The sequence below is a fragment of the Panthera uncia genome, chromosome B4 (genome assembly GCF_023721935.1).
Source record: "Panthera uncia isolate 11264 chromosome B4, Puncia_PCG_1.0, whole genome shotgun sequence".
Lineage (NCBI taxonomy): Eukaryota > Metazoa > Chordata > Mammalia > Carnivora > Felidae > Panthera > Panthera uncia.
In genome coordinates, this window is record NC_064809.1 from 88,180,404 (window position 1) to 88,193,753 (window position 13,350).

The window sequence follows — 13,350 nt, forward strand, 5'->3', positions numbered from 1 at the left end:
GCTTTTGGTTTAGCAATACGTTTAGCTTTTGGTTTAGCAATACATTTAGCTTTTGGTTTAGCAACGGGAAGCCACTGATAAACCTTAGCAAGGACAGATCGTGGTGGCTCAAACAGCGAATGTGTTGGGAGGTCAGGAGAAGAAAACATACACCATACGGTATAGTTTATCCTTTCCCATAGGCTCGATTGTGAGCATAGGAAGAAAGCAGATAACAAGAATAGGGCACCTACTTGAAGGAGGACATTTATTTAATTCCTTAGCACTCCTCTTCAGAAGGGAGGAGAAACCTGCGGGAAACCTGGATATTGAAGACACAAGAGAGGGGCACCTGGGTGGCTCAGTCGGTTTTAAGCGTCAGACTCTGGATCTCGGCTCAGGTCACGATCTCACGGTTCGTGAGTTGGAGCCCTGCGTCCGGCTCTGCGCTGACAGAACAGAGCCTGCTTGGGATTCTCTCTCTTCCCCTCTCTCTGCCCCTCCCTTGCTGTTGCTCTCTCTGTGTCTCTCTCAAAATAAACCGATAAACTTAAAAAAAAAAAAAAAAGATACAGCAGAGAGGAGTCATTCATCCAGCCCGGTTCCAGGGCAGATGAGAGAATGCATTTTAGCACATAAGTGGAGAAAAGCCCAGACAGAAGGAAGAACACCTCCTATCCAGGTGAGAAGGATGTGTGTTTGTTGGTGGAAGTTCCCCTCCACAGACAGTTGTTGGGTATAATAAGCAGCAGGTGCCGTGCAACCGCTGTGGCTGCAGAGATGAGGAAGGTGTAGTGGGGAAGATAGGCAAGGAAACCAGCAGGATGTGGGGCCAACGCCATTTCGAGCTGTGCTCAGGGATGCTGGGAACAAAGAAGGGGGCGCGAGGCAAGCCTTTCCAGAAGAGGAGGGAGGACAAAAAGCAAAAGTGGTTTGCACCTGGAAGAGCAGTCGGGGCCGTCTAAGTGAAGGAGTGGGATGAGGAGTGCGGTCAGGCTAGGGCTTGGGAGAGCGGGCCTGCATCGCACTGCTGGTTGTCGGCAACCGTGGCCGTGACAACACTTTTTTGTTTTTACCATTATTGACTCTAAGTATCAGGTGAAACCTCATTTAGGAATACTTGAGAAAATGGGTTTTTATGACAAAGAAAGCTGCCTCTTGCTTATCCTCTCCCCCTCTCCCCTTTGATGACTTATCTCGAAACTAATTTAGGTAAAGAAAGCCACCGCTTCCAAAAGTGCTTTGGTACCCTGGCATAATTTCAAAGAAATCTCCTTTCCCACTTAGTTAACTACATTTCCCCAGGAAAAAAAAAAAAAATCTTCTCTGTCAATGTAACATCCCTTAACAGGACTCCTGCTGGTGGGTTCTTGTATCTTGCTGTGGCAGCTGTGAACATATATACTATTGATTGTTAATGTGTGATATAAATCCGACTGGAGCATGCCCACTAATTGGTTTGAGAGCTAGATATAGACAATGCTGTCTTATAGTAGCTTGTGTAGATAGGCCTAGTCATAGGGTTAATTCTGCCTGACAGCACATCAGCAGCATCTTGAGAGTAATTACCCAACAGAAGTTTTCCCACAGCCGAACTGAGAGCTTCAAAGGCTTCTGAATTTACAACCAGTATTAGCCTATATCTGAAACATAATGTTCCCACAAGGGCTCAGATTTTTTTTCTCCCTCTTGTTAAATGTATGGGGTTACCAGGTTCATTTACTCAGCGCACAACTTAGTGAAAAATTACCTGGTGTTGAATAATTGGAAATCTTTAATAATAAGTAAAGAGGATAAATTTAAATTTGAGTTTTTTATTGCTTTATTATATTACGGAAACAAGTTAATCTACCTCTTTTTTTTTTTTAACGCAATTTATGCTCCTTCTCTCAAAACAAGTTAAAAAGTATCTTTTTCATGCTTGCTATCTCTGCAGATATGTGCATGTTCAGGGGACGTAGGATAATGCATACGTTTAAAATAGTTAAAAGAGATATGTATTTACATTTTAAAAAGCTGTTTTCCTTGTTGGCCATTGAACTGAAATCTGTAACCACTACATCCCCTCCCGTAAAGTACCAGTTGTTCTTTAATATGCAATTTTTGTATTGTAAAACATTTCTTTCTCTTTGCAGGTCAGAAAGCAAATTTGACTCCGGCTCAGGTATGTTTACATTAGTGATGTTATTCTGAGTATATTTTATTTACATTATTCTCTGAGGAGCAACTCATCAGATCAAGAGCCATTTTGATTTTAAACAGACGAGGCAGCCTCTTTTCAAAATATGAACCCCACCTCAAAGCAGGGCGATTGGCTGCCTGGAATCAGAACTTGAGATGTTCACTTTGGGATTCTCGATAGTTCTGCAATAAGCATTAAATGCTCTCTATCTGCAGAGTTCCATTTTAAGAGCAGAAGTGGGGGTTGTACATTCTTGCCGCTCAAAATACAATATTATTCTCTCAGTAGGCAAAGCATCCTGAATAATTTGAAGATTATGTGCAAGGGACTTGTCGTCAAATGTGGATAATAAATACATTTAATCCAGCAAACTGTAAGGAGTTTTAGCCAGTAGAAATGGAAATTTCTTTATGATTTATTAGTTTTTTAAAAAATTTGTTTTGTTGTGGGAGTGGATAATGCAAAACTAAGGTCACCTTAAGCCATTACTTTTGTATCTATCAAGACAAAATTCACATTCTCACAAACAGTGGCATATCAGCCTCATTAGATGCTTTCTTTTCATTAAGCATGAATGTAGCCATATAATCCTTAGGTTTGACTGAGGCTCTATGTCATTTTCTGAGATTTATGTGTTCCAGAATTTCTAATGGTGTTTATAATTAAAGCACAAAAATTTCCTCTTATTCAGTACAAAGGCCTGATGCCCTTTAGTGAACTGTTAATAGATAAATAAACGTTGATTATTTTTTATTTTTCCAGGAGAAAATAATTTTCAGAGAAACATAGAATTTATTGAATTTAAAAGTAACATTCTGACTCTGGTTTGAGTTCCATTATGTTTTAACTTAAAAACACTTTTTTGTTTATTATGCTCCCAAGGGAGCTAAGGACTATATATTCTTTTTGGTAGTGGTGTTAAGGAGCCAACATGCTGTTTCGTTAAAAGCTTCATCTTTCTTTTATTGTATTCCTTTATGAATGTCTCCAATTTGGTGAGCCTCTTTAATATGAAGTTGGTACATGTGAGTTAACAATTTCACCAGAAATCTTTCCATTCTGTGTGTTCTTGGGCTTCTGAATCACATCTGACATTAATAGCATAAAACCAACATTTCTCGTTTACAATATTGACTGCATGGAGACTGAAGTCATGGTGGCCTTGTATCAGTGACTTGACTTTTTATTGATTCATAGGAGGTGACTCAAAATAAGGTGAAAAGTCTTTGTCATTTTTTAAACAGTAAAATATTTAAGTATGATAAAAAAATAAATGAATAGACTTGATAGAGAATGAATTTTTACATAGAAGTGGGATGTCTTTTTATCATTTGCCAGTAAGTCACCAAGTGTCATATTAAGGGCCTACTTTGTTATGATCCGATTTAATTCCCTAAACATCAATCAGAAACTGATTTTAGGGTATAGTATCTGGAACATAGTTCTCAAAAATGAAAAAGTCCACCAGGTTCATTTTGAAGGTAAAACCTGGAAATAGTGTACAAAATTGAAATATTAGGCAGCTATTGTCAAAGTCAGAAAATTTACGTTGAATTTTGAAATCCAAATTAAAATATGCCGCTAAACTCCTGTAGTGATAGTTATAACATCTGTACAGGCATACATCTTTCACTCTAGTGACCAAAGATTTTGTTCATGATCCTTTTTTTTTCTAAGTCCTAATTTTTTTAAGCAGGTTTATCACGGACCACATCTGCATGTCTTTGAAAAGTACAAAGTTCTGTACCCTGAAAAATCTTACGGGGAATACTGATGAAAAGTTTATTTATTCTTTTAATTTAGAATTTAGATATGTTATGGAAAGAATTCAGATGGTTTCAAATTAAGAAACAGGTAATTATGTTTTCTTATAAGCTCTTTTAGCTTAGTATCGAATGAGGGAATCATGGCAGAGGAAGCTGGACCTGTATTCTTTGGCACGCTCTATCATGCAAATTTTGGTCAGAAATAAGATAGCATATTGGAACAATTAAATGTATGACTTTAATAGGTTCAGATTCTCTATTGTTCATCAAATACAGAAAGTGAACTTGCTCTGCTTAATGTTGTATACAGCTGTAAGAGTGTTCCTGACAGAGTAAGCTTTGTAAATGAAGGAGGATGCCAATCTTACCAAGGCAAAACAAAACAAAACAAAAACACTTAAAAAATAAACAGTATGGTCAGTGACTAGCCATAAAGGAAAGGATTTCAAAGTAAAATGTTACATGTATATGTATGTACCTATAGCTCCCCTCCCAAGTGAGGAACCCAATTCATGCAGGGCTTATGCACATTTGTAGTGTGTGTAACCAAGTTTCTGACTGTGGAGTGAGATTCATGAGGAAGGAAGGGAGATTTTCACTGTCATCACATGGGGAAAAATGTCAGTTGTTGAATGATCAGCCTAGAGAGAGATTTAAATTTTTTCTTATCAAAATTATATCATTTTTTTTCTATAAAAGCATCTGCAAACAAACTTGTGTTTTTTAAAGTTTCAAAAAATTTTATAATGAAAAATTTCAACTCTCTATAAAATTAGAGAGTGTGGTGTAGTGGACATCCACATAATCCATCATCTAGATTTTACTATTGTTAATAATTTGCCATATTTATTTCACTTTCCTTTCTTTGCTTGAAATATTTTAAAGTAAAATACGTCCATTTCATGTCATTTTTGAAGCCTGAAGGTTATGGATTGTCTTGATTTACTGAAAGAGATCAACTACTTTTTTGAGTTTTTTTTGTCTGTCTCAGAAATGTGGGTCACATACAGATTCTTCTGGAAAGGGTTGTGGCATTACCATGTCCACATCAGTTAAAGGGTCCTCAAAAGTTCTATTTGTGGTGAAGGTTAAGAAAACCTTTAACCAGAAGGTAGAGGCACTGAATTAATTCTGATCCGAGAACCCCAGGAATGTTCTGTCCTGGAGATTAATTTGATTAACACTTTAGCTGCCCTCTAGCTGTGTCCTCTATGTACTGAGTTATATACTGATTAAAGTTTGTTTCTGTTGGTTTATAACTCAGTCACGTCAAGCTTTTGGCTTTGCCGATGGAGAGCAATCAGGCCACCTTTTTTCTCACGCAGTTTTAGGGTTTCCATTTTAATGCCGTTTCCTAGTTGATGCACTGCTGTTGCTTGCCTGCATTCGTGTGTAGCTGGTGATTTTATTAATAGAGTGAAACAGACTTCCTTTTATGTTCAGGAGTAGCAAGAAGCCGTGCTCTTCTCCCCACCTCCCAAGAAGGGAAGTCAGTTGATGTGGAGGAAGCAGAGCATTGAGTCTAATGCAGTGATTAAACATGAAAGCTATATATCAAATCTCAGGAGAAACATGCTTTGGAAAGAGGCAGGGAACTGTGGAGCATATTGCATGATAGGCTGTGTAAACAGAGCCCTGGAGGTCAGTGTGTGGATGCAAACCAATTAAATAAAGAAATTACTGGCTTTGCTTTCTGTCATCTGGATGGGGAGGATCACAAGTTAACATGCACAGGGTTGAAGTGTAAACTTTGCTTGAATAAGCAAGGCACCTTTGGAAACTTCGTTAACTCTTTCAGTTCTCTACTAAATTGTTTTTTTTTTTTTTTAATTTCACCAAAAGAAGTTAAAAACAAAAACCGAATATATGCTGTCTTTGCCCTCCTGTACATATCCATTAGCAAAGGTGTGAGTGATGAGTAGAACTGAAGAGAAAGCAGAGGATGAACTGCTGGAAAGAGCAGAGTTGAGTGTATAGTCAGATTTCAGGAACATGCACATGTCTTTTAAAAAAAAAAAACCATTTGGAAAAGCAGAGCTCTTGGAGAATAACTGAAAAAAGATGTTTTTCTCTTCTCCTGAATCCTGAATATAAGGCAAACATATAGTTGGAATTTACTAGTCACTATGTTAACATCAGGATATTGTTATTTCTGTTCTGTTAAAATAGGATAGTTTTCTGACCAAGAAGAACCTGAAGCCTATAAGTTAATAACTATACGTCAAGGACTGCCCGGAGTCTAAATCTGTGGTGTTAACCTTCTCAGGCCATGTTTGAATGAGAAAATGAAATACCAAGTTAAAATGATGGTTTCATGGTCCATAAACATTCAAAACAAGGATTTTTTTTTCTTTTCTGTAGAGTCATGTTGGCTGAGAAAGTGAATAAGCTTACGTTTGGTGCTTGTTGATTCTCGGCTGCTTGGAATAGCTATACTAAAGATATGGGCTCGCAGAACACAGCAACTCAAAGGTATAAGATTTCATGAAAGCAAATTATGGAGGATTAAGAAACCTAATGAGCATGGTTTAGCGTGGAGAGTAGAGGAGGGAGCTTACTATTAAATAAAGCCCAAGAGTGTACAAGGTTAGGAGATCCTAAAAGACACGATAATAAAAGGCACAACAGAATATAATTATCCTGAAGGGGGAAAAAAAAACCCAAGGAACAAAAAGCAGCTAGTGTCGCTTTTAAGATCTGTAGTTAAAAGGGACTCTACGCCAGGGTAAGGAAATCAAAGAATATAATCAGTTAAAGCTTGAGGCAAAAACATAAGGGCAGTGAAAAATACAGTGGGCTGCTAATGGTGGTCACTAGGTTGAAGGGAAATGAGGAATCTGAATGGTGTAGAACTTAGGGTGTTGAAAGCTTGCGACAAATGAGACAGTCTGCCTAACACAGTGAGGCTTTCTTAAGAAATATTAATAAAGGAAACATTTTCAGATCTTATCTATGTGGCATTATATTGGTAATACTTTTCAGTTGCTTCAAATCAATGTTGTCATTTTCAGTTTCTTATTTTTGAATGGCTTGTGACAAACGAAGAGCAAGGAAATACAATGTAAATCTCTATTGTTGGGCATCGTTCATTAATAGAAATAGGAAAAATATTGTCTACTCATCTGTTCATTCGTTCAGTCTACATTTATCACGCATGCTGTATGCCATACCCAGATGCTGAGGTTATGGCTGTGAACAGGGTGGATACAATTCATTTTCCAGAATCTTACAGCTAGTTGGGCCGTTTTACAGATTCACATGGATTTCTCTGCATATTTAGCTAAAAAGGGCTAACAAGGTTAAATTTAGATCCAGATGGTGAATTAAAGAACTCTTGATGTTTAAAGATAAGCTAATCTATTTTAGGTTTTGACATATTTATCTTTCTTTAATTTATTCAAACGGTATCACTTTGGTTTCTACTTTGACTTGTAAGAAACCAGCCTAATAATACTACTGGTTAGTGTGTAATTTTTCTATAGCTTTTAATAAGGAGTGACTTTTCACATTTGATTGTCATTAAAAGAGAGTAATTTACAAGAGAACAATGACAAATGTTTGGGAATACTGTTCTCTTCTTCACTTTTATTGAACTTTTGATGTGTTCTTTTACTGCATCCTAATCAGGGTTGGCCTGAAAAATCAGGCCATCTTCTTTAGAACAGTCTCACTGGATTGTGTAGAAGCAAGTAGAGGGCACCTAGCCTTTCATCGCCTTTTATAAAGTGATTTACACACCAGGAAGCAGCAAGGCATAGCAGCTAAGTGCAGAGGTTTTGCATCAGATAGATCTAAATGAAGACTCTCCTTATGTCTAATAATTTTCTGTTGGCTTTCTTGGATTTCATATATACCATTATGTTACATACTTAATTTTTTTTCTTTTCTTCTAATTTAGAACTAGAGTATTTAAAGCTACAAATTTCCTTCATTAAAGCTTTAGCCGGGTCCCAGATATTTTTTATATTGTATTGTAAATAGTTGCAGTTTTGACTTTCTTTTGGACACAATGATTATTTAGGAAAGTGTTTTACCTTTCCATATGTACTATTTTCTACTTTTGTTTGTAAGTTTCAGTTTCATTGCTTGGTGGTCAGAGAATGTAGTCTTACTATTTTTTAGTAAGTCTATTATCTGGTACTTATTAAAGTTGTAGTTTTGGCCTAATATATATTTAATTTTTATAACTCTTCTGTGGGTGATACAAAAACTATATTCTCTGAAATATAAAGGATTTCATGTAAATTTATTAGATCAGTCTGAGTCATGATTTATATCATTATTTATTTGGTTTCTCTTTTATCTGATAAGGACTTTGAGAAGAGAGATACTCTGTCAAAAAAAAATATATATATATATATATTTTTTTAACCTGAAAAAAAAATATATTTTAACCTGAATTCTACCTCTTTAGATATCACCATCCCTGTGTTTTCAGCTTCAGGTACTATGTGTTTTCCGGCATTAGCCACCTTGCTTGGGTCATGTATTGTACTTGCCTTCCTGTAGAGAACGTTATTCCAAAGCAGTGCCCAAAGAAATGAAGGCTCCTCCAAAAAGGAAACTTATGCTATTCCAAATTCATATGTGAAGCAAGAAGTTGTTATACTACCTGTAAACACTGATGCTTTCCCCTTCCTTTTTGCCCTCAACATCATCCCATAGCTTTGTAAGGAAAGTGGCTCCAAGCCTTTAGGTTTTAAGGTTCAGCCCAAACATTGCCCCCTCAATTAAATCTAGCCATCTTTTACACCTCCCCAGCAGTTAATCATTCCTTCCTGTGGGCAAACACTGGATCTTATACTTGGATTTATTACAGCATTTATGCTCTGCTATACTTATTTGTGTGAATCTTTTCTTTCTAAGTCTGTGAGTGTTTTGAAGAAAGAACCGTGTCTTATTCACCTTTATAGCCTTGGTATCTGGTATGAATAATTAGTTCATAAACAAAAATTCCGTGAGGTTGGGAGTTCTGTTCTTCACTTGCAATAGAAATGCTTAACTAACTACCAAAGATTTACTCTCCCCTTTCAGAGTCACGGGGAAGTGGCTACGCAGTGAGAGATGGCAATTTCCCATCCCTCTCCACCAATGTGGGGGCATGTGACTAATTCTCCAGTGGAGTATGTGTCATTTCTGGGTTAGGGGATTAAGTATCCAGTATACTCCACCTCTCTCTTCTGAAGTTATGTCAGAGGTACATGTTGAACATGATGGCATCACAGTATGGAAGGAGTCTGTATCCCGGAGTCATGCTTGGAAGAGATTCACTCAGGAGAGCCCTTCACCTCAGAGCATCTTCAGTGGCCTTTATGCAGAAGGAAATAAACTTTTATTGTAATAAGCCACTGAGATTTTGCCATTGTTTATTATGGCAGCTAAAGTTACAAACCCTGATTAGCCCAGTGCCTAGAATACTTCCTGGCAGAGAGTTGGTGCTCATTGATTATTGTTGGATAAATGATAAAATTAATGGCTAGGGATTATATTGTCTAACCCAAAGATGATCCTTTAAATGAGGGATCATAGAAATATAGTATACTGTGTTCTGTATAATCACCAAGCCTATCACTTGTCAATTGTCACAATCATACATTATTGTGACTTTAAGAAGTCACTTTAAAAAGCAGTGACTTAAAACAACAATAATATATTCTTGCTCATATGTCTGTGGATTGGTTGGGAGTTGGCTGACATAGGTTGGTCACAGGTTGGGTCCAGGCCTGCTCCACGGGTATTGTCATTGATGATAAAAGAGAAGAGGGCAGACTTCACTATGCGAGCACATTTCAAGCCTTTGTTTGCATCAGACCTGCCAACATCTTATTGGCCAAGCAAGTCACATGTCCAAGCTGAAAGCGAAGGAAGGGGAAAGAATTCTGCCCTTCCTCCTCACTAATCATGCAGATGTAAGTATTCTCTCTTCCTTCTGGTGGGAAGAACTGCTGCGTCACATGGCAAAAGGTGTAGAGATGGGAAGGGGAAAAGAATAGGAGCCTATAATGGAATCTACTACATTAGCACATCCTGTACTTGGATCAATTCTTTGGTAAAATGTTTATAGAGTTGGAAATATTATATTTCTAAATTGAATCCAATTCCTTCTTTATAATCACATTACAGTAACCTAACTTTGGATGTAGTATTAATAGTATATGATAATGAAAATATTTGTATAATGCTTTGCCATTTAAATGGTACTTTGATAAATCGTACCAAGTTTGAGACTCAAAAGTTAGCAAGATACACAGGGATATTTTTTTACCAGTGTAGGAGTTGAAATACAGAAAGGTTAAATGACTTGTTTAAGGCCACGTGGCCAGTAAATGGCCAATCTGGGATTGGACTTCAGATCTCCAACTTACAAGGACTGTGTCCTTTTTATTAGATCATGGGTTAGTTATTTGTTTGTTTGTTTTTTAAGTTTATTTATTTTGAGAGAGAGAGCATGCATGTGTGTGTGTGAGCAGGGGAGGGGCAGAGAGAGAGAGGGAGAGAGAGAATCCCCAGCAGGCTCCATGCTGTCAGTGCAGAGCCCAATGCAGGACTCCAGCTCATGAAATGTGAGATCATGACCTGAGTTGAAATCAAGAGTTGGATGCTTAACCAGTTGAGCCACCCAGGTGCCCCGATTTAGCAACTGTTATACATTATAAAATGTATTTTTCTCAAATTAAACATAATATGATTATAAACATGCCTTGAAAATATAAAGCGTAATACAGATTTATATATGGTTTCAATGTGGCTTTTAGTAGGCCATTGAAAGGTTGCTGGCAGTTTCCCAAGAGGCCTCAAAAGATAACATTAATTGCCTTGGTGAATTTTCTGTGTTCTAGTATCTAGTCTTAAACTTCCAGGCCCAGAAACTTAGATGTTTTAGTATCTTTTAGGGATGGACTCATATTGACAAACCCACAATACTAATGGATTAAGCTAGAATGCCAATGTATTTGTGTATGATGATAAATACAATTTTCCCATGCCTCAGAATACTTACATGTGCATGATCAGCGTCTTCTTTCTCTTAGTGAGGCTATGTGACTCACAAAACTCACAGTAAGAACTCACTTTATCAATTGACCGAATTAAATCAGTACATATTGGGACTGAAATTTCCTTACCATAGCATATTAGCACCCTAAAGGCAGGCACCTACATGGGGAGTCAGATCATAACCAAAAAGTTGCTCTGTTGAGCACAAAATAAGAAAAAAAGGGAAATAAACAGATTGAAATATTTAGCTTTGGTGAGTTTAAGTTAACATGAATTATCTATCTCAAAATAGGGGTCATCCTGGCCAGTGAGACTTGATATAACTTAACATTCATTGACTTCACCTTCATCCATCCATCTACCCATCCATCCTTATGAAAGACAGCTTTGCCTTTGGGCTTGGAAAACATACTACAAGTCCATTACCTGAGACTTTGTTTCCAAGTTCTTGGAGCAGGAGACCATGTGTGGAAACTTTAGAACTTAAAATTTATAGTTTAAATTTTTCTTAGCTATTGAAGCACGTATTAAAATTTTAATGGTTTAACATACCACGTCAGCATACTAAAATTAAGATGCAGAACAAGGTCAATATATAGATCAAGATATAGAACATTTCTATTACCTAGAATGTTCCCTCATATTTTCCTTCAGTCAACTCCCACTTCTCAGAGGCAACCATTGTTCTGACTTTAGTCACCATTGATGAGATTAGTCTGTTCTTGAACTTCATATACAATAAAATCATACAGTGTGTACTCTCTTGTGCGTGGTATCTTTTACTCTATATAATGTTTTTGAGATTTAATCATGTTATTTGTAAGTACCAGCAGTTACTGCTGTGTAGTATTAAGTTGGGATGCATATTTTGGTCTAAGTCAGGCTACCCTTCATGCAGTTAGGTTTCCTGAGCTATCTCTGTTTCTGAAATTCTCAGGCCCAGAATACTGTTGTTAATGCACTGAGGCAGTATGTAGACATTTTTACTTTGACGCTTCATGATCAGTCAGTGTAATGCATTGTGCATGTAGAACACTTACTCTAAGACGTGGTGGAGGATATAGGAGTGTGACACAGTTTCTGCCCTCATGGAGCTTGTCATGTAATTGAAGAGATGAGATACATGCATACACATATACACAAAAATACCTGTAGGTGCAGTTTCCAGTAATGGAGTCCTACTGGAATTTAGAAGGGAAATTACTGTAGGCTACAGTGACTGATTAGGTGGGTTCCTTGTTGGAGGTACAATTTAGATCTTCAGAGGTCAAATTTGGATAGAGATAAAAGAGATGGTTTTTAAATAGAGAGCCACTTAAAGTCAGGCACAGAGGCAAAGTGCAAAAAGTATTTGAGGAACAGTAAGTAGAGGACTTTTGTTGGGAAGTAATGGTACAGTTGGGCGTCTATTAGAGACCACAGGTTAAAGAATTTGGACTTCACTCTACAGATAATAGTAACAATCGCCAACACTGATTTTATACTTACTATGTGACAGGCACTGTACCAAGTGCTTTATGTTGACTAATTCATTGAATTTGTACAAATCATGCACTATTACTCCCATTTTATAAATTGAGTAGAGTAAGGCACAGAGAGCTTGGGTATTTTGCCCAAAGTTACATAGCTAGTACGACAGAACTGAGATTTGATCCTAAGTAGCCTAATCACAGAACCCACAGTCTTAACCATTATGCAGTAAAACCCCTAGAATATGGGTCGACGTGATGAAAAAATATTTATGAATTTTTACTGATATGACTTCTTATTCATACACATGACCGTTCTTACTCATACACATGACATATTTGTCCATACAGTCACACATGGTTGTAGAAATTTTCTCCCCCAAAAAGTTCATGCAGGAATCTGTTGAGAAACAGGTTTTAAAGGTGATGTTGAGTTTTAATTTCTAAAAGCAGATTGTCCCCACAACATTAAATCACCTGTGGAAAAAGACACTCATACAGGATTTGTTGTAAAGAAATGATTGATGAAGAATTAACAGTCTCTAGAGAATTGATAATAATTTTGTTTTGGACAGCACCTTATTTTTAATACAGTTCAAAATTAAGATAATTCAATTAATATAGTTGACTGTAGTTGCTATAGGAAGTGAAATGCTTACCTTAGATCGGTAGATATCCTATCAAGTGGAATGAATTGGTAGTCGTTGTTACCTTCTGGAGAGATAGCACATGGGTTATTTGTCCATTCATGTTAATTGACATATCTTGCTCATTCCTGGGCAGAAATAAGACCCATTTAACTACGAAGGGTAGAAATTTTGTTTTGAACACATTACTTGGTTGCAGGCTTAAGATTTTTAACATTTTGCTGCAGTATGAAAATATTTTGTTTAGAGAACAAGTACAAACGCAGTAAGCAAACTATCAATTATTTGCTTATTATGTCAAAATGTTCTGA

At 36.9% G+C, this 13,350-nt stretch overlaps 1 protein-coding gene across 6 annotated transcripts in view; it reads left to right on the top strand.

The window, feature by feature from the left end:
• Nucleotides 1–13,350, top strand: part of MSRB3 (methionine sulfoxide reductase B3) — a 172,963-nt gene that overhangs the window by 80,665 nt on the left and 78,948 nt on the right. For 5 of the 6 annotated variants that reach the window (XM_049625916.1, XM_049625918.1, XM_049625919.1 and 2 more), the window contains one exon: nt 2,115–2,143. In XM_049625916.1, the coding sequence (XP_049481873.1) occupies nt 2,115–2,143 (29 nt within the window). Of the gene's footprint in view, nt 1–2,114; nt 2,144–2,446; nt 6,465–13,350 lie in introns of those variants that run through there. The other variant, XM_049625917.1, reaches the window with a different exon arrangement.